This window comes from Lathamus discolor, chromosome Z, assembly GCF_037157495.1.
Source record: "Lathamus discolor isolate bLatDis1 chromosome Z, bLatDis1.hap1, whole genome shotgun sequence".
Taxonomy (NCBI): Eukaryota; Metazoa; Chordata; class Aves; order Psittaciformes; family Psittacidae; genus Lathamus; species Lathamus discolor.
Genome location: NC_088909.1, coordinates 36,893,316 through 36,914,464, shown reverse-complemented (window position 1 = coordinate 36,914,464; position 21,149 = coordinate 36,893,316). Strand labels below are relative to the sequence as shown.

Below are 21,149 nucleotides of genomic sequence, written 5' to 3'. Positions count from 1 at the left end.
ATAACTTTTAGGGGGGATAAGGAGGGTGGTTTCTTTTGATGTTTTCATACTGAAGAGCAAATTCTGTTAAGCTTCAATTCAAATTGAAAAAGATCTCAGGTGGCTGAATTCACTTAACAGTTGAAGTCAGCTGGGCATTTGACCACCTCATCCTATTTAGGCAGCTAACTGCAAATGGGAAAAACAGTGTTCTCACATATCTTATTTAGAATGCCAGTTTAGCACAGGCAAATATGGACTCAGTGCTCAAACTCCTTAAAACAGAACATTCCATGCTAGCTTGAAGAAATGCTATTGGGACTATTCAAGCTGAGCTTCAGGTAAAATCCACTGAGTAGAATTTGTCTGGGAACATTGTTGCACAATGTTTTTTCAGTATTTTGACCTTTTAGCCACGTACGAACATATGAATAAATTCTTTAAAGAACAGTTCCTTACCGGTAGAAATTAATTTATTAAAACTGAACTCTTGGTGAATCACAAATAGCATGATTGGCAAATACTTACGAAGAACAGTCCAAAAAATTGTCTGTCTTTTCTTGTTTTGTTTTTTTGTTTTTGTTTTTTTTCTTTTTGTTGTTGGGATGGAGGGAATAAGAAAATGAATAGTGCTTTTTTTGTAAAGTATTAAGACAAAAATAAAATACTCATAAGATTTCTAGAAATGTCAGTATTGCACAGATCATTATTATTCTCTACAATGTCTTCTACAACACTGATCACTTTTGCTGATGTAGTTATCAGGAAATACAATACAATTTTAGAATTACAACTATTTTTGTCATCATTTGTTTAATTTGTCCATCTACAATTCAGTGAGTCTCTGCTACATTTTCTTACACAATAAGCAGTAAAAATAAACCAGATGATAAAATTACATAATCACTTTGTAGAATTACAACTCACCTTTCTCGCCTGGCGGTATTACAGTGTTCACAGACATCATAAGATACATTCCGGCAATCAAAGGCTGCCTGCAATTCAAAACTCAAGCTGTGCTAATCAAGTCCTTTTCAAAACATGACAGCAAGTGACACGATACGCAGTACATTTACTACCAATTTCTAAATAAATTATGTCTGAAACTGGTCTACTGAGAAAGTAGCTGAAACACAGCACTTCCCCTTCCTTACTGTTTTTCATACAAGCAACAAATTTTAAAGCATCTTCTACAAAATATGTGAAAAACAACACGATCACCTACACAATTCCTGTCCCTGTCCCAGATTTCTAAATCTGAAGTTCTTAAGCTGGATTAATTTAGTACTCGTAGCACTGTTTCATCAAGTTTCTTAGCAGAAACAAATTTTTTTGCCAACAAATGACACATAGCTTCAAAATTCTTAATATTGTGATGTATGTATTATTTTTAATTCACATATTTTCAAAGGAATCTAAAGGAGCAGTTTCCATGCCTTTTGTTCCAATGAAAAAAAATTGTAACATTTAAGTATTTTCAGAGATACTTACTTCTGATGTGTCAGATGTAAAGTTACACCAGAGCAGTCCTTGTGTTTGTCTGTACAAATCACAAAATGGTTTAATCATTTACAACTGAAACCATACAAAATTATTACATATTAGTAATATTATTCTGCTGTATAAAGAATACCACAAAACAAAATAAGTTTTAATCTTATTGTTTGCAGTATAACTTTCATACTATGGAAACATCACCCAAATTTGCACAAATCTGAACACAATGCTACATTTGTAGCAAAATCCTAATATAGAGAGAAACAAGTGGATGAAAAACTAACTGCTTTTTTGGCATTAGATACTGTAGATCTTTATGAAGTACCATCTGTGAGACAAAACAGCATCATTTTTACAACAGCAGAAAAAGTTGGTTTGCTTCAAACAAATCTGTATTTTGAGAAAAGCTAGAAAAATTAAAAAATTGTGGAAAAGTAATGGTTTCACCCATTAATAATGAAGCAGCCAGAAATACCTGCAATAAAGACACCAGGTGATTTTGAGATACCAATACAGAAAGCAGTTCTGTTTAACACTGGACATCCCAGAAGGACAGTAAAACAAGTTAATTCATTTGTTAATGTACTATACCAGCATTATCTAATGTGTTTGACATTTTAATTTAAATATACTAAGGACTTGAAAGTTACTCTATTTTGGTTGGTGATCTGGAATTTCAAACTTCATTTTTTTTTTCAAGAAGTTCCCTTTCTTATGTTTATACCAAAACAGCTCTAGTTAGATGACAGATGTAACACCAAAGCGAGTAAACAGAAAATGCTGAAAAAATACCCTCTAACAATATATGCTTCAGTTAAGAAAGAGAACACAGTAGTCATGGATCTGCTGACAAGTGATAACTTGGGATAGATTTTCTTCCATCAGCAGCTATGTTCAGAACTGAAAAAAACATTGCATTTGAACGGAAGAAAGGATAATAACTAGAATGGGACAAAACAGAGACTTTCCAGGTTAAAAAATTATCAGTTTAGTTTTTCAAACATTAGCTATTTTAGTCACACCACATTTCATTATTAAAGGATCATACTAAGTTTGGGTTTTACCACCATTAACACTAGAATTTAATTCTAGTATGTTTGCCAAGTAGAAAGTTACTGTTTTTACAAAATGTATAAATTAGTGTATATGTTATGCAAGTGAAAAGATTGCTACCCCAGTTTCACTAGGTTCTCACAGTGATCATCATGGCATCTGAGAATTCTTAAGTTTGTCCAGCTCTGTGTGTCCCAACAAACACTTCTGTATTTAAAAATTTTAATCAATAAATCACAGTTGTGCTTTTACAAATAACAATGAGAAGGAAAGTCTTCACTACATACGTGAAAGAAAAATTACAACAGTAGCTCTTTGACTCTACGCTAGTGGGTGGACTACCCACTACTGCAGATGCACTGAATGTTTGGAAAGCATGCCTCATGAGAATTCTTGAAACCAAGAGTGATGAATCAGAAAAAAAGTAGCTGAAAATTCAACTGGCGATCCAGAAACAAAAGCATGTCCATTCAATGCAGATGGGATTTCTGATGGTCTTTGTCAAGCTATACGTTAGCCTGAAACTCAGAGAGTTTGGTACCTATATTCTGCATAAAGGATTGAATATGGGTATGGCAGAGTAATAACAAATTCACTTGTAATTACACTAGAAGTATTTTAAGACTATGCACGTAGGTACAAAAATGCAAAACTAGTCAGCCACTGTGCTGTTGTACCATCCACATTTTCTGTTTTACAAAAAAGCTAAATAAACAATATATTGTAGAAGATATTTTCATTATAATAACATACAATCCTATGTATAAATTTTATGCAAACACACGTTTGTACAGAAAAATAGTTGCCACTGAAAAATTAAAATAATATTTAAGCTAAAAATTCCCCAATTTGAAGTACAGTCATTAAAACAGATAAAAAAATTGCCTTAAAATGTCTTTGTTTTGTTTTGGTATTTTTTTTCTAAGTTACTCATTGAAAATGAAAAATAAAAAACAGCAAAAAACCCCACATTCATCACATGGTAAGTAAGGAGAGAGGTCGTGGAGACGTAAGGAAAAAGGCTGAAGGAGAGAGAGAAGGGACAGGACCAAATAAAAGACTACATTACAGTAGATAAGGGAAAAATTACAAAGTCAAGATATAGTCAGCACTGGCTAAAGACAGGAAGAAAAACTGAAGTTGTGCCATCAGAATAAGCACTAGTTTCCAATCACAGATAACAAATATTGCTTCGAAATGGCCAAGTCATGAATCGAAAAGCACCCCAAGGACTACGCTATGAGGAGAAAAGTAGGGAAATGGTTGGAAAACATTCAAAAGAAATAAATTCAATTCTTTGTCCATGGTTTTAGAAAAATGTTCAAGATACATATATACTGTTCATCTTCCTCTGCTCTTCAGTGTAGGAAGCTTCAATTACAATCTCAATACGGGTCTTTTTGAAGCCTCTTTCGCTCCAAGCTCCTTGTGTCAAACCAATTTTTTGACTAAATTTTTTTGGCTATCCATATAACACAGGTGATGCAGAATTCAGCTTATTAGTTTAATGCTGTTAGAGAGTTTGCACTACATAAATTTTAATGGAAGTTGGGAAATGCTTGCTTCCTCAGAACATTTTACTTTATTACTTAATGTCATTTAAGATTTTAAAATTTAAAATGCAATCAATAGTTGTGTTTCAGTTTTGCAATTTGCGGTTGAGAATATCATCACCCTATCTTTTAAACACTGCTGAAAAACTATCCAAAAACAACAAACCCAAACCTAACATATGCCAAATATTAGTCGTGTTTGAAAAATCTAACCCTTACTGTGTCATTGAGTCTTTTAAAACAGCACAGTGGGAGGAAGGAAATTACTCCAGTATATTCCAGTTTGCCAGTATTAAAGTGTTTTCGCACTATTTAAATTTTCAGACTATTGAAAAAAAAATCATTATTTAAATCTAAATTGAGTAATTTCAAAATGAACTGAAGACAGTGGGAAATTTATTATTGCAACTATACGAGGCAATCATATTAATCATATCATTATATGAACTTTGGGTGACATGGTTTAGTGTGAGGTGCCCTTGCTCCTGGCAGATGGGTTGGAACTAAATGATGTTAAGGTCCTTTCCAACCGTAACTATACTATGATTCTATGCTATTATCAGGAGAAACAAATCAACTTCTGATCTGCAGTGCTGTGTCCAGAGTAAAATAATAGATAGATACATTGGTGTAGGCTTCTAAGAAATTCTTGCACCATGTTATAATTTCATCTACGGTTATATATAGCCATGACTGAGCTAAACATTTTTCTAACAGTTACAGAGATATGACTGAAACGCTGTTTCCTTGCTTCTTCCCTACAGCTGACCTCCTTGAAAGACTGAAAGCTGCTGAACCGTCCATCTGAGAATGCTGACTGCAGTGAGGCCATGCTTGTTCCCCGTGCAAACTCTTTCCAAACTTTACTGTGTGACTGAAGCAAAAATATCCTTAATGCACAAGCCAATCAGAACGCGACCCACCTGGCTGAGGAGGGAAATACAGCAGACCTTGTCTATTTGCACTTTAGTAAAACATCTGACACTCTCCCACAGAATGCTCCTGGAGAAACTGGCTGCTCATGGCCTGGGTAAGTGTACTCTTCAATGAGTAAAGAAATGGCTGGATGGCCAAGTGCAAAGAGTGGTGGTAAATGGTGTCACATCTGGTTGGCTACTGGTCACTAGTGATGTCTCTCAGGGCTCAGTATTGGGGCCTGGAGGTGCTGACTGACGTTGCAGAGCATAAGACAGCTTGTCCCAGGCAGCCAAGAGGGCCAATGGCATCCAACCTAGTTTAGTATGTGATTCTATGAAGATCTTGAAGATTCCTTTCAAGTCTGTCAGTCCAGCTGACTGGAATTACTTTGATTTCTTTGTTTCAGCTATTTAGCAAATACTCACTTCTCTGGGACAAGTAAGTTACTTGTTACCATTTGCCAGCTGGCAAAGACTGTGAAAAGCATTTTTATGTACCTCAGGAACAGGTTCTGTGAAAGCCAATTGTCAATGCAGTTTCCAACCCAGATGAAACTAGAAGCTATTTTGTGTGGTGTGCAAATATAACACAATCATATTAAATATTTCCTGCTTTTATTTACCTATATAAGCAAAATCAATACTGCATGCTAAATGTTTAAATTAGTTAAAAAGAATGACCTGTGCTGCTCCTGCTAAATCCTGCTTTCTAGAAGAAATATATGAAATACTAGAAATACACTTTGTCAAATGGAACACTCATAACTGAGGAGAAGACAAATTATCCTTAAAACAAATGCACTTTCTGTAGGCTGATTTCGATAAAACTTCCAATCCAAGTCCAACAGGCTTCCTGCCAGTCTGTCTATCTCTTTAGTTACATGTATGATAATCTGACACGGAAGCAGAGACTTCTAGGGCTTCCTAGATACTTAAAATTCTGTATGGTTTTTTACTCAGAAAAATAAAGACTTCTCAAAAGCTTTTTTTCTTTTTTTTCTTTTTTTTTTTTTTTTTGCACTCTGGGTACATGTATTCTAAATTACAGGGCACACTGTTCAAACCCTTTATCCATTTTTTTCATTGCTCTATTTCTAATATTTAATAGAAATAGTACAGTACTTATACGTGGCTACTAGAATACTTAACAGCTTTCACTGCAGCAGAATGGTCCTTTTCCTTTTTTATGAAGTTCCAAACCCCTTGTTATTTCTAAGTCAGCCCTTTGATTTGTACCAGAATCTCTGCATATGGTGTCAGAATTGGCTTTGCTTCATTAATTAGAAACAGACTCAAAGATGGAGCACAACCTTTGAGCAAAGTAATTCCAAAGCTAATGCCCACTGGGAATTAATTTTACACAAGTTACATTTAAAAAGACAAAGCCATGTAGCATAAAACTTAACTTGAAGTCTTGGTTAAAAAAAGGGACAAATTCATTATGCTGCTTTCAGTATTTAATACATAAAAGAACACTAGCTGAGTCAGGTTTTTTTCATGAGAGTCAAGGTGCTTGCTCCTGCTAATCTGCTCACTCATCCAGAATCTCAGCAAAATTGTTTTCAAAAGTCTAGTAACATGAAAATGAAACTCTACCATTATTCAGTCTGTGAAAATCAAAATACAAGCACACTCTCTGGTGCCATTTTCACAGCTTTCCAAATAGAAAAGAGGCAAACAATTGTTGATCCTGATGTGGTATAATTTTTCTAGCAAACAAATACCTTGTACAGGTCACAAATGACTGATTTCCTGAAAGGAAATCATAACGTACCACATATATGAATATTCAGGAGTATGCAGAATTAATTTTACTCAATTATGCAGAATTAATTTTACTCAATGTTAAGCCTTCTGGTTATCAAAGAGAAGCACATGGAATCCAGTGCTCAAAATAAGGTAGATTATTTTTCATTTTAGAAATAATATATCAGATTACCAAGTAAAAGGTGCTGAAATAAAACAGAAGGCATTCTGCCATACTTTTTGACCTTTGAAAGAGTACATGAAACTAGTATCTCCTATATTACAGTCCACACTTCTTAAACTTTCATAATTTTTCAGGTTTATACTTATAACACTGATTATTCTAAGCCCTGCATAGATATTCTAGGCAAAAAATAAGTGTTGCTGTAAAACTAAGTTTTGAGTACCAAGTTAATTTATAAATAAAACTTTCCAAATACATCCTCAACTAATATGCAACAGAGGGTACTGATCTCATTTGTTTCTGTTTTGTTGGTTTTTTTTTTTACTTAAGAGTGAAAATGAACACTGAGAACTCTCACTGTCCCCAGGCAATAATGAAGAGCAGGCTCTCAACTATCATGCTCTCTTTAGAGGATTTGAGCTTCAATTATTTGTGATTTTAGCAGGCAAACAATCTCACTGGCTGTAATGATCCATCTGAATTGTCCTATGAAAATAAATTCTGTCTTCAGTTGCACACATTTGCATTTGTGCTCCATTTAAACAGTGCTGGCACCCTCAGTTTATTCCTTCCTCATCTTCCTTCTCTTCCTCCTTCTCATTACCATTAATGTCTTCATGCTATATTTTATCTTTAAATCATGGTAAGAAATCATACCTTCAGCTTCAGCCAGTGCTGCTGAAAAACCTGAGTATTGCTGAAACCTCACCAGTGGTATATGGCAGAAAGGCTGTATGGCACCCAGAAGCTACCAGCAACAGGTTAATTTCTTTGTCCAAACCGATTAAAACATGTTGATCATTTACCATGGTACCACAGAAGGGTTAGGAGGCCGTAAGCATAGCTCAAACTATTGGTGTAATACATATTCCTCCTTTATATTTTTGCTATTACTCAGGTTACTTTTCCTCCATTCTTTCAAGTCCAACATATTATCACTTAACCCATGAGGATCTTCACATTCTTGTTTAAATCCTACACAGTAATGCACCATAACTGAGTTTGAGGATAATGATGACACACAGGTTCTTTTGTTCTTGAAGGCCAGACAGGCCTTAACCCAGAACCACCACACAGGATGTGATTCACAGAGTGGAAATGAGAATTCATGCATCTCAAAGATGTCAAAACAAGCCATTTCAGGTTTAAAGAACAAAGCATAACATGAAAGATAAATAAATAAGTAAATAAATAAATAAATACATGCAATTAAACTTGTCCCCCAGAGTTGCAGATAATCAATACCTCAATGTGTATTAACAAAATCCAAATTTCAGTAAACCAACAATATAACGTATGGGCCAGATGAGCAGACAATGAGGTGGACTGAAAACTGGCTGAATGGTTAGGCCCAGAGAGTGGTGATCAGTGGTGCAATGTCTAATTGGAAGATGGTAAATAGCAGTGTACCCCAAAGATCAATACTGTGCTCACTCCTGTTGAACAACTTCATTAATGACATGGATGACAGGACAGAGTTTACCCTCAGCAAGTTTGCATAGGACACCAAACTGAGAGGAGCTGCTGATACCCCAGAGGATTGTGCTGTCATCCAGAGGGACCTGGACAGGCTGGAGGAACGGCCCCAGAGGAACCTCATGCAGTTCAAAAAGGGGAAGTGCAAAGTCTTGCACCAGGGGAGGAACAACCCCAGGCACCAGAACATGTTGGGAGCAGCCCAGCTGGAAAGCAGCTTGGTGGAAATGGATCTGGGGGTCCTGGTGGACACCAGGCTGAAGATGAGCGATGCACCCTTGCTGCAAAAAACCACAACAGTGTCCTCAGCCAAACCACTGCCAGCAGGTCAGGGGAGGTGATGCCTCTCTGGTGTGGTGAGGCCACACCTGGAGTGCTGGGTCCAGGGCTGGGCTCCCCAGTACGAGAGAGACATGGATGTACCGGAGAGTCCAAGGAAGGGCTACCAAGATGATGAGGGGACTGAAGCATCTCTCGCAAGAGGAGACAGCTGGAAATGTTCAGCCTGGAGAAGAGAAGGACTGGTGCAATGACGAATCTTACCCATGTACAAACAAATCCTGCAGGGAGAGTGTAAAGAAGATGTAGCCAGGTTCTTTTTAGTGGTGCCCAGTGACAGGACCAGAGGAAATGAGCAAAAACTGAAATACAGGAGGCTCCTTCTGAACATCAGGAAACACTTTTTCACTGTGAGGGTGACTGAGGATGGGCACAGGCACTTGTGGAGATACCCAAAAGCTATCTGCAACTGACTGTTGGGTGCCCTTCTTGAGCGGGTAGACGGTGGATGAGACAACTTCAAGATGCCCCTTCAAACTTAGCCATTCTGTGGTTGTGTGAAACACTCACTGACAACATAAGCGTAATGTCATGATTAAAATGAGTGTTTATTTCTTTTTTAATATGAAAAGACACCATCTGCTAGTTACAACTTTTTCCAAACACAGATACTGTGATTGGCTGCTGCATGTCATCTTTCTCACCAGCTATTCAAGTAAGGTGACAGGTTAAGGGAGTTCACAGGTATTTGTTTCAACTTTCTCAAAGAAAACTGAATTAAAAAAATTGAATTATACAGGGAAAAACAAGTTTCTCCCTACACTTCAAATTACTGCTTCTTCCTTACTTTAAGTCATTTGCTTTATATTTTTTGAAGGAAAAAAATCTGTTCACATTTTAAATATTTACAGAGATAGAGCAAGTTTATAAAGAAGTCAAGTTAACAGATAAACTTTATGACAAGTATGCTTACTGATCTTTACCTTTGTGAGTGACACTCACATGAAAATTCTTCAGGTAATGTAAATATTTTCAATGCTTTAACTGATATAACTTACACAACAAATTTCTAAAATACATACCTCTAAATGCACTAATATCCCCATAGTGCACCTGGAGCACAAAAAATCTGCTACCTGTTTCTCCTCCAACTCTGAATCCAACACCTAAGAGAAGGAAAATGCATTGTTTTCAGAAGCAATAAAGCGTAAGACGGTTCACCACTGCTGACCATATCTAAAAATACAAATCACTGTAATAGCTTTGAGTGAAGGGGTAAAAAATTTCACTGAGACAACAGTGAAGAAAACATTGCCCTGAAAACTGGGAGAAAGACCATCACAACACATGTTCCCAAATAGACTAAGAAGCTAAGACCATAACTTAGGTATTAATGAGCAGATATCTGCTTTAAGCAAAGGATTCTCTCCATCTAAGAATGTGAATACAGATTTGAGATATATATATAAAAACACACTATACATTTGGTTTGTTTTTTTCGTAAATTATCAGTTCTGCCATCTTTGTAGGATTTGGTAGAACTCTCGTTTCTCATGCAACCTGTGAATGGTACAAACTGATTAACACTGACTTACTAAGAACACACTGAGAATGAAAACATATAAAGATCTGCAGTAAAGTATTCTTTTACATTAATTATGTATATTAGTATTGTACGCAGAAAAAATCTGGAGGAAATTATGAAGCTATGTTACTTGTTGACAGAAGCAAGCACGGGAACAGAAGAAAACAGAATTAACTTGAAATAACGAAATCGTGAAATATCGCTAACAGAATTTCTATGAACTGATTCTACAGTGAACGCTCTTCAAAAGAAGTGGAGAAAGAAACTTCTTCTTATTTGGTTACTGCATCCCACTGCCCACAGCAAAGCCTACTTATAAATCGGACTGCAGACTCTCTGTGCATAAATGTTGAATCATTACCAACCCTCTCCACAAACCTTGTATTTATGGACAGTTTAGAGACAAGAAAATTATTACTAGTTGGTGTTTAATAGCAAAGCTTTCACAGAATCCTCCAAGCAAAATTATTTTTTTACTTGACATTCTGATCACTGAATCAAATAACACTTGTGCTGGTAAGTGCATAAACTGATTACTAAAAATAAACCTCTTCATGAGGTGCACTGCTCCTGGTTATGAAAAGAGGCAGTAAAAAAGATCAAATAAAAAATGTGTATAATTCAGTCTTTTCAGACCAAGGCTGCATAGATGATATGTATTTCTAGGACTCTTAGCATTTATTAGAAAGAACAACTTCTATCTTCTAGACATACCACTACAAGTAGCTTAAAAAATTCTGATAGAATTCAGCAAAGCCATCTATCATACAACAAAATGGATATGTAAACATGTTGCTCAAGCACATCAAAGCATGAAGAAATGAAAAGCACATAAAGATGTCAAGCATACTTAAGACACAGAAAAAATTCAATATTTAGATTGAACTTGTTTACACTTTCCCAAAACACACAAAAATATTTTAATGCAGTTTGTGTGCTACTGAAACATAAACAGTATCCTTCCAATAACATACGGTAGGAAATGCAAGATTAATGCTATATAAAAATAAAGCATTATATTATGACCATTATCTGTACCTTAGCCTTTCTTCCCCCCTATTGAAACCCATAATATTATAGCAAACAGGATGAAGAAAAAACCAAACCCAAGTACTTTAGCTAGTATATTTATAGTATATGAGGTTGATGTTTATACAGTTTTGACGAGACATAATAAAAATTTTATACAAGGTTCCTGTATATGCCAAGTGCTTATTTCCACATCCACTTCTCTCCCTTGCCCCTGGCACACAAGAACTTCACGTTAAAGGCACAGTACCTTCGGGTAGCCTGGTGGGTGGAGCATTTCTTGCCCAAGCATACAAAATATTAGATTTGTCTTTGCATGTTCCTTCATCACAGTCCCTAAAAACATGAGGGAAGAAAACAAAAGGGTACATGATTTTTTAATTCTTAAATCAGAAAGGACAGGTGAATTACATGCAAAACCACTAATTTTAAGATCTATGGAGGCATTTTTGGATGCATGATGATTAAGCCCTTTTAATGTAGCCTGCTTTCTCAGGTATCATTAGATCCTTTTCTTTTGGTTCTCTCCCGCGCCTTATGATAGTGTTAGGAAAACAGGGCCAAAACTATAGAGATTTCTGGTAGTCCCTATCAAACTAGTAGTCAGTGATGAAAATAAATAATGGAACCTTTTGTGAAAAGGAACCATATGAAAATATCTAGCACTATTAGCTCAAGTGCCAAAAAATGACAATGGCTGCTAATTTTATACAGAGGGACTGGACTTGTGCGCAAAGCAGAAAGAAACACACAAGACAAAGTTTTAAGTCAAAACTGATGTTTAAAATTCATTGAAAAATTACTGACAAAAAAAAAAGCAGCTATATATGGACCAGCTGGTAGGAGGCACTCATGCTCTTCTTCCTTGTACTTAAACCAAATTCACAGCTTTAAATTAATTTTATTCCATTGCACAACTTCTTGCTTTCCATTAACAGAAAAATCACACATACACACATAAACAAACAAAGACCACAAACAGGTCACAAATATTTACAATAACTGAGAGCTCCAGAGTTGTCCCTAGCCTCTGCAATGCCTTGCAGGCAACCCTAAGGGTGGAATGTGAAAAACTCCCAAAGACTCTTGAGTTCTAGACACCCTGAACCCGCAAAAATTGATAAACCGGAAGCGCAGACACTACCAGATCTGCAAAAGGCCAGTCAGAAACAGTTGTACAGACAGCATAGTGTACCTGGACCACAGCCAAGACTGCTACATGTAGGTGTAGGTTACAGGATGATATAAACAAACAAGGACCCCTGAGAGGCTTTCCAAACACCCACGCAGAAGCACTTCTCAATCCTCTATTAGAGAAAAGGGCTATTTAGAGTGTATTTGTACCTTCTTCACTGGCAGAGCATTATGCCACTGAGCACAGTGTGAAAGTAATTCTGCAGGTGCAGCACACCTAGTATGACATCTAGAAAGCCTCAACCTCAAACTCTTGAGACTACACCAACTGATCCAGTAAGGCTTATATCCAATGCAAAGACTTCAATTCAAACCAAAATGGTACAGCCCCTTCTCTGTTTATTACTGCTGGTAAAACCTGTCAAACCTGGGAAAGACCTGGAAAAGCGCTTTATACACAAACAGCAGTTTCAGTCACTTTAAATCCTGGGGAAAATTGTCTCACACAGCATGAGGAGGAGCATAAAAACAAAAAAGATCAGGACTTTTAGTGGATGCAGGCTCAGTAACATTTCTGTTGAGGATGCACGAGCCATATCTGCCACCTTCCAGAACAAATGGTGATGATGCTTTCCAGGTGCTGTCCCAGGAATAATCAGTTCTTCTGGCACATATGGAAAACCACCTCTGTGGAACATTATGCATTTCTGGGATCCCAAGGAGCCTTACTGCAACATAGCTGCTGTGTTTTCCTCTAACAGAAAGCATTGCCATAATCATCAGACCACCAAGAGAAAATGGAATGTGCTGCTTTTTTCTTTTCATTAATGTTGCTCATAACACGTCTAGACCTTCACAGCTAGTAGGTTGGTCATCTTCTTCAAACATGTCCCAGTGGATAAGCAAAACTCACTTAAAGATTAAGTGAAATGTCTCACCAGTAATGATTTGTGCAGCTGCAGGTAAAAATTGCACAGCTTTCAACTGCTACAATCTAAAAAACCCCAAAGGGATCTAACCAGGTATTGAGTTACTTGGTTTTGAAATCTATTGAAGAGACTGGTTAGGAGGAACAACAGCAGAAACCACAAGCACAGCAGCAGTTTTACCACCACATTCTGGGCCAGATAGCCTTCGTTTATACTACAGTATTTTTTAGGACCACATAAGCTAGGTAAAAAAAGCTAGGTAGTGTATCTGCTGTTTCCTCCTGAAATGCTGGCTGATGGAGAGGGAATACTTCAGTGAAGAAAGATAAATACATTACTCTTTCATTATGCTTTTAAAAATGGTCAACCATCATATGTAGCCATAAATGCTGTTTTTGAAACATCAAGCTTTCAGAAAAAAAAACGAACCTAGAGGAGACTACAAAGAAGAATTAAGATAACGAACAGATTTAAAAGCAGGAAGTTAGTAAAAAGTATACATGTACAAACAAAAAATAAACAATCACTGAAATTCATCTCTTCTTTATATGGAAAAAAAATAAAGAGATTCTGAGCAGAATGAGTTGCACAGAATACCTTAAAAATGGATTATAACTGCATAATACACAGTATTGCACTAACAATTAATTTTGACTGTGATCAAAATGTGCCATTCAAGGGAGTAGGGGAAAGTGTGGAAACAGAGATGACTGACTGCTTCTCATAAATTTGTTTTTTATAAACTTCCCTGGACCTTCTACAGTCTCAATTTTGGTAACTTTGGTTAAGACTCAATTTTGGGTAAGTTCAGGATCTTTTAATGGCACTGGAGTTTTGAGCAATTAAAAAAGCAAAATAATTCACTATGTGAGCAAGACCAGTATTTGGCTACCCTTTTAGGATATCTGCATTGCTTAGGACTACAAATAATTTTCTGTTTACTTCTTTGTCTATTATATTCAACTTCTTGATTCTAACCAAGAGTTGTAAAAAGAGATAATTGAGATGATTGAGTGAGAAAAATAATTTTTCGTTCTTGAGCTTAACAGAGCAGAACATTCTGGAGCAGTGACAATGGCAAGAAACTACACTCACAATTTTTACACTGTTTTCACTGTCCTCTAAGTAGTGAAATACAAGTATTTCACTGAACCGGTCTTGACATCTTTTGCAACCTTTACTGAACTACTGATGTCAAAAGCTTTCAAAAACATGCTCTCCTGCCAGCAGCAGGTAGTTATCTACAACCTGTACTTACACATTTATTTAGATTAGGTAACTATTTCAAGCTGCCTTGCCTAATCCCAAAATAAAGGCTATATCTATGAATCATCTCTTTCAAGAGAGCTCATTTCAGTGTTAGGTTTGACGCAGTGCGAGACCTGTCTTGCCAGAAGACTCAGAAGTTCTGAATAATTCAATATTTTCTTTTAAATCATTCAAGTGCATTCTTGACTATCTATGGAGAATCCAAACTTCCGATGAATCAGCTCAGGCATGTTACTTTGATTTCAGCAGAGTTTATCAGCTCAGTCAGAACTTATTGTAGTGGATGAACTGTTCTTAGGGCTATTATGATCAAGAAACAGAAGCAGCTATATGTTTTTTCTTGGTGCACTGTGAGCAACCTGAGCAAATGAGCCCTAGAATCCTACTTTATTTCTGTGGAAAGGCCTGGGTATTTCAAGAAGGGAGAAACAACTCTGTTCCCCATTAGACACTGTCAGACAGCCTTTCAGATAGCCAGGGGCATTTGCATGAGCAGCATCAAGTCACCAGAAAAGCCACCAAGCCAGAGTAGTATCATAGATTCTGCCTCAGCAGTGCTAAGGGCACAGGGCAGTGAATCCCAAGAAGAGTTATCTGGATGCTGTATCTTCCCCCTCCCATTTTTCCACATTCAAAACTGGCCTGAATGAAACTTCACACCTCAGGGAAATAAATTTTGCCCGTGCATTCTGACTGCTTCTAAAGGCCTATTTTTCCATAATACACCTAGCCCATGATGGCATGAAAAATAGTTCTTGAGCTAGTACATTTCAATGCTCTTACAACTGATTACAAACCATCTGAGTAATGTTGCCCAGAATTTCAATGAAGATACTACAATAAGGCAAAAACCCCATTATAGTATACCTTAATTAAATAAAAGCTGACTATGTAAAAATGTTCATCATGTAAACTGTAAGGGAATGATCCTTGCTAAACAAGATTTACAGTGGTGTCCTCAAATGTCAGTTCTCAGTCATTCTGTCCCTAGGAGATGGAAGAGCAAGGGAAGTCACCACTTATTACTCTGCAGGTAACAAAAATAATGAATAATAATAATAAAAACAAAACCCCTGAACATCTCTTATCCTTAACACACAGTCATCAGAACAAAATTAGTGCTAGTGGCTGAAAGACTCTAGCATACGTAAACCAGTAGGAAAAAACTTGCTTTTAAATTGTATATACTCTCTGCAATGACTCACAAATAAATATATGTCACAGTTTCTACAAATCTGAACATTTAAATGAACATGTTTACAACATAGATATTTATAGCTATACACATATAGATGTAAACACACACATATGTCTACACACATATATACTACATTAATTATATACACAAATGGATACATAATAAAGGGGCATTTATACGAGCTTATGTAAGTTTGTCAAACAGGCATAAATGCAGACGTCTAAAGCCTCCTTTATGCAGAACAGACATGATCATGTCTCTAGCCTTGCAGATAGCCATGGGCAGAGCAAGATGAATGCTCCAAACTGCTGCAGCAACAAGGATGTGAGATTATGAGACACAGCATGAAAAACTTTTGAGAATGTAAAGCAAATACTGCAGTTCAGGAACTACCCACAAAACCCAGCAAGATTTAATTCAACCTGCATCTGATAAACTGGAAATGTATTTAAACGCAACACTATTGTATTGGACCTGGCTGAGCTGGAGTTAATTATTCCCCACAGCCGCCTTCATAGTGATGTGCTTTGATGTGTTGTGGTAGCTAGCAAGGTGTCGATTAACACACCAGTGTTTTGGCTACTGCTGAGCAGTGCCTGCACAACAACAAGGCTGTCTGTCCAACACTCCCCCTTAGCAGTAGGCTGAGCATGGGCAAGATCTTGGGAGAGGCCATAGCGAGGACAGCTGACCAAAGCTACTAAAGGGATATTTCATATCACGATGTCTGCTCAGCATATAAAGCTAAGAGAAAGGGCTTATCGGGTCATTTGTTATTACGACATTTGTCTTGTGAAGCAATCACTATGCATACTGGCACCCTACTTCCAGGAAAGCGGCTGGAGATTGCCAGCTGATGGGAAGTAGAGAATAAATCTTTTGTTTTTCTTTGCTTTCATCCATAACCTTTGCTTTTGCTTTATTAACCTGCTTTTATCATGACCCACAAGTTTTTTTCCATCTTATTTTCTGCCCCCTCCCCAGCTGAGGAGGTGAGTGATAGAGCAGCTTGGTGGGCACCTGACATCCAACCAACATCAAGCCACCACAACTAATTACGTGCTTCATCATCTGACAGGTAGATGTTAAGTACAGCAATTGAAACCAAAGGCAACATTAGCTGCCACCAGTGCTCTTCTGCTGGACCACAGTTCCTCTCCAAGAAGAGAGATTATACAGTCTGGTCAACCTATAACAGTACTTTCCTATCACATATGGATTATTTCAAGGCTCCAACAAAACTACTTCCAGACATATAAACCCAAGAAACTACATGTAAAATCTACTCAGTTTTAATTAGGACACTCAAGATGTAAACTGGTTTTAAAAGGCCACAACGTGAACCATTTTATGTTGTTGTATTTTTCATATTAAGCTATTCAAAAAGTACATTGTGACATTTATGATACAATAAAAAGAACACAGAAAAACTGCTGGGAAAAGAAATGAACAGAAATTCTGTACTTTCACAGTTTTACTTCTGTCTGAACTTTTTAAGTGTCTGCTTTTCTTGCAGGACAAGATTGCAACATTTTCTTTATTAAAATTATTGGTTGGCAGACAGAAAGGAGATAAAACTTCTGATGAATGTTTGTTGTATGCTTAAAATATTACTCAAATCATCTCCAAAAACATGCAGAGAATATTTGAAATGCTAAATTAATATTTTTGCTTTGTTTCATTTTGTTTTCTGCAGAAAATACATTATACTATACCTATTAGCTCTAACCTACAGCACTAGTTACCTTTTTGGTAAACAATTAAAAGTTAAATTGTGATTATGCAACCTGACCAGAAAATATAAATTCAAATTGTTCCACAGAGCAGAGTAAATCACAAGCTTTGCAGGGTCAGCAAAATCTGTTTTCTATTGAAAACCTGGAGAAAACCTGCAAAATTACCAGACAGACCATTCATTTCCACCTTCTTTCACACTCTCTTCACTCTAGTTCCCTACACTTTAGTGTCATTGAGAGGTTCCCTCTACCCTCATTTTGAAAGGCAAGTCTACCACCAAACCACTTGACAGAGAACGTTCTTCAGCTTACTCTTTACTCAGTTTCCTTCCAGACACCTGATAGAACACTTCTTCATACACTAAAAGCAGCCAGCTATAGAAGAAACCTAGATTTATTGGCATCCAATTGTACCCTGCCTTCTTCAGCTCCTGTCTTCTCCTCGGAGACAGTCAGCTAATCATGAAGTATCAGAAAACATATCTTTTTCTCCACTTTACAGAGTCGTTAGTTAAAAATAAAATTAACACCTTTAAGTGTGGAAACCCCAGAACGTTATACAGTTCTTCTTCATTCTAAATTTTTTTAATTTATCAAAAAATGGTGACATATGAAATGGTTTATGTAGAAGCAAATAACACATGAAAACTTAGCTAAAATAACAATAGCAAACTGTAACTCTTACCAGTAATTTTCAGTAGAAGAGGGTTCATTACATCCAAAGAGCAACATGTGATGGACAGTGTCCATGCTGGCATGAGGCTTAAAGTCAACTGAAAAACAAAATGGCAATAACAAATAATCTATCCTTATTTTCACCAGAAGCTACATAAGCAAGAGCATTTTGTACTGTTTTTTCTCTGTAATACCAGAAATAGGCATGTATGTGCCCACTCATTCATTTACCTTCTGCTTTCCACTTACAAGCTGTCCTTATATTCCCATTCAACAGCTTGTCTCCCAAGCTAAAACAGTAACAGTTTTGGTATTGATATCAATCTAAATAAAATCTGATTTACTTTCCTGATCAAGTACTACTTTAAATTATGAACTCCAAGAGAAACATGAATGAAGAGAACATGGTATCAGTTTAATATTGACAGTGTCTAGGTAAGCAATGTATTAAAAAAAATTATTCTAAGTTCATCTTCATAAATAACAATAAAATGAGATAGTTAATATTCTTTCTTTCCTATAAAGGAATGAACTTTGAAGAAATCTATCAACATATCAGCATCCACAGTTTGGCAGATTTAGAGGCCTTCAATACAGTGAAATCATCATTACTTGGTAATAGGGAAGTTAATATATGTCATATTAGAGTAACAAACCCACAGTGTCTTAGAGTCACGTTTGGACAAAAAGTAATAAATCACCTAATTATTTCAATTAGTGTTGCTGAACTTAATAGGCTCTATCTCATTCACACAGCACAATATGATAGATAGGGACTCACTATGAGTCAGTAAGAAAAAGACACATTCATTTACTAGTCACCCATGTGAATGAACATGAGGGTGAAGATGACAAACTGGGTGCTATAAACTTGGTATTTCTTGGCTGAGTGGCTTGCTGTCAGACTCAATTCTTATAAGTGTCTGGAATTTCAGAGCACCCTTTATCTATCACTACAGCTCACCATAGTGAAAAAATTATTTTTTATCAACACCTGCACCACTAAAGACTCAATCTAGTTTCCAGTTTGGCTACTCATTCATAAACATTAATCAAGCATAAGGTGGAAGACCAATATCACACTATGTTTTTAAAATGTAACTGGAATGACATTTTCTTGAAAAGTTAATATATTAATCTCACTCATCGAGATCACTGAAACATAAATCTCACAGCCATTTCATTTCATAGGAGCAAAAGGTATGTTGCTAAAATTAACCTTGGGTTGCAAACAATGCTATCATGGGCAAACTTTATGTTCACAGAACAGGTTTTGATTTTATTATTTTTTTAATTCACTCATCAAGTGATCAAATTTTATTATGCTTTCTAATGACATGTACTCAAGCACAGTGATCACTGGGAAGGTTACCAAATCCTATAAAAATCTGGTGCAGAACATGTAAACACTTAAACCCTAAACGTTTCCCAGTCTTCAGAGAAAAAATTGGCTGCCTTGCATGATTCACATTAAGACTTCATAAGTACCACTTTTAGGCAAAATCTTTCAATATGTCCTTCTAAACACATACACCACTAAAAACTTATGTGGCTTTAACACATGTAAACACCAAATGACAGAACTAAATGTGCAGGAATTTAATAAAAAATAGAACTATGCAAGTTTGCAACTCAGTGAAGCACTAAATAAAAAGTGCTTACCCAGCGGTTTAGTAGTGTATCTTTCTATGAATCACATGAAAGCAGAACAGTCTATAGCACACATTGCACAGCAGCTATAGTTTATTAGACAATGAACACTCACTCTCTTTTAATGCTCATGTTCCTTTCTGGTATCAACCTCACAGCCAAGATGGCAGGTCAGATTCTGACTTCTTTACCAAACAGATACAGAGGAAAGCACTGAAGAAAATTTACTCAAAATTTTTTAGGTACTATAATACACAAAAATCTAAACACAACATTCTGTTTCTGAAGGATTTCCAAAAGGAAATCCATACGGGACAATAGTCTCATAATACACTACAACAAAAACTACATAGGATTCCCACCATATTTATTGTAAGTGCAGATATTCTAAAATGCAACAAGAGAGTAAAGGAGGAAAGATATAGACATTTTAACTCCTCATTGTTTTATTTCAGTTTCTAGCATGTTCTGGTGGTGAACTGCACCACAATCAGCCAGATTATGCACGGGTAAAGATCTCTACTGGCGCTACAAAGAAAAAGCTGCGGGTCGTAGTAATAGGGGACTCTACTTTGAAAGGGACGGCAGCACTCGTCTGTCTGCCTGACCCCGTCTTGAGGGAGTTTGCTGCCTACCAGGAGCATGGATCAGGGATGTTACAGAGAGGCTGCCTGCTCTAGTAAGTTCCACGGACTATTACCCGCTCCTGGTGATCCATGTGGGTGCTAGGGATATAGGTAGTAGTAGACTGGGGACCATAAAGAAAGACTACAGAGCCCTGGGAGAGGTGGTTAGGGGCTCCGGTGCTCAGATAGTCTTTTCGTCAATTCTCCAGGACACAGAGGAGGACCAAGAAAAAGCTAGGAGGATTGGCCAGGTCAATAAATGGTGGTGTCACAGTCAGGGGTTTGGGTGTCTTGAACACAGGACTGAAGTTAGTAGGCCAGGTCTACTGGGGGCTGGTGGAGCTGCTCTGGTAAAGAAGGGGAAGAACTGTTTTGGTAAGAGGCTTGCCAGACTGGTCAAGGAGGCTTTAAACAAGGTGTGTTGGGGGAGGGGGGCATCATTCCATCCCAACACACCCAGTCAGTTGCCAACACCTATAATAAATGCTTGGAATAAAGTAGATATATTCCAGCCAACGAGCCAGCTTCATTTGGAGCTCGGCTCAGCTGTCTCTATACAAACGCCCATAGCAGGGGGAACAAACAAGAGGAATTAGAGATGTGTGCACATCTACAGGGGTATGATATAATAGGC

At 36.9% G+C, this 21,149-nt stretch overlaps 1 protein-coding gene across 8 annotated transcripts in view; it reads right to left on the bottom strand.

Moving 5' to 3' along the window:
• The window catches only part of PAM (peptidylglycine alpha-amidating monooxygenase), a 133,937-nt gene that overhangs the window by 41,537 nt on the left and 71,251 nt on the right, over positions 1-21,149 (bottom strand). For all 8 annotated transcript variants that reach the window (XM_065661088.1, XM_065661086.1, XM_065661092.1 and 5 more), the window contains 5 exons: positions 18,250-18,337; positions 11,549-11,634; positions 9,767-9,850; positions 1,471-1,519; positions 907-974 (listed from right to left, as the gene is read on the bottom strand). In XM_065661088.1, coding sequence (XP_065517160.1) covers positions 907-974; positions 1,471-1,519; positions 9,767-9,850; positions 11,549-11,634; positions 18,250-18,337 — 375 coding nt within the window. The remainder of the gene's footprint in view (positions 1-906; positions 975-1,470; positions 1,520-9,766; positions 9,851-11,548; positions 11,635-18,249; positions 18,338-21,149) is intronic.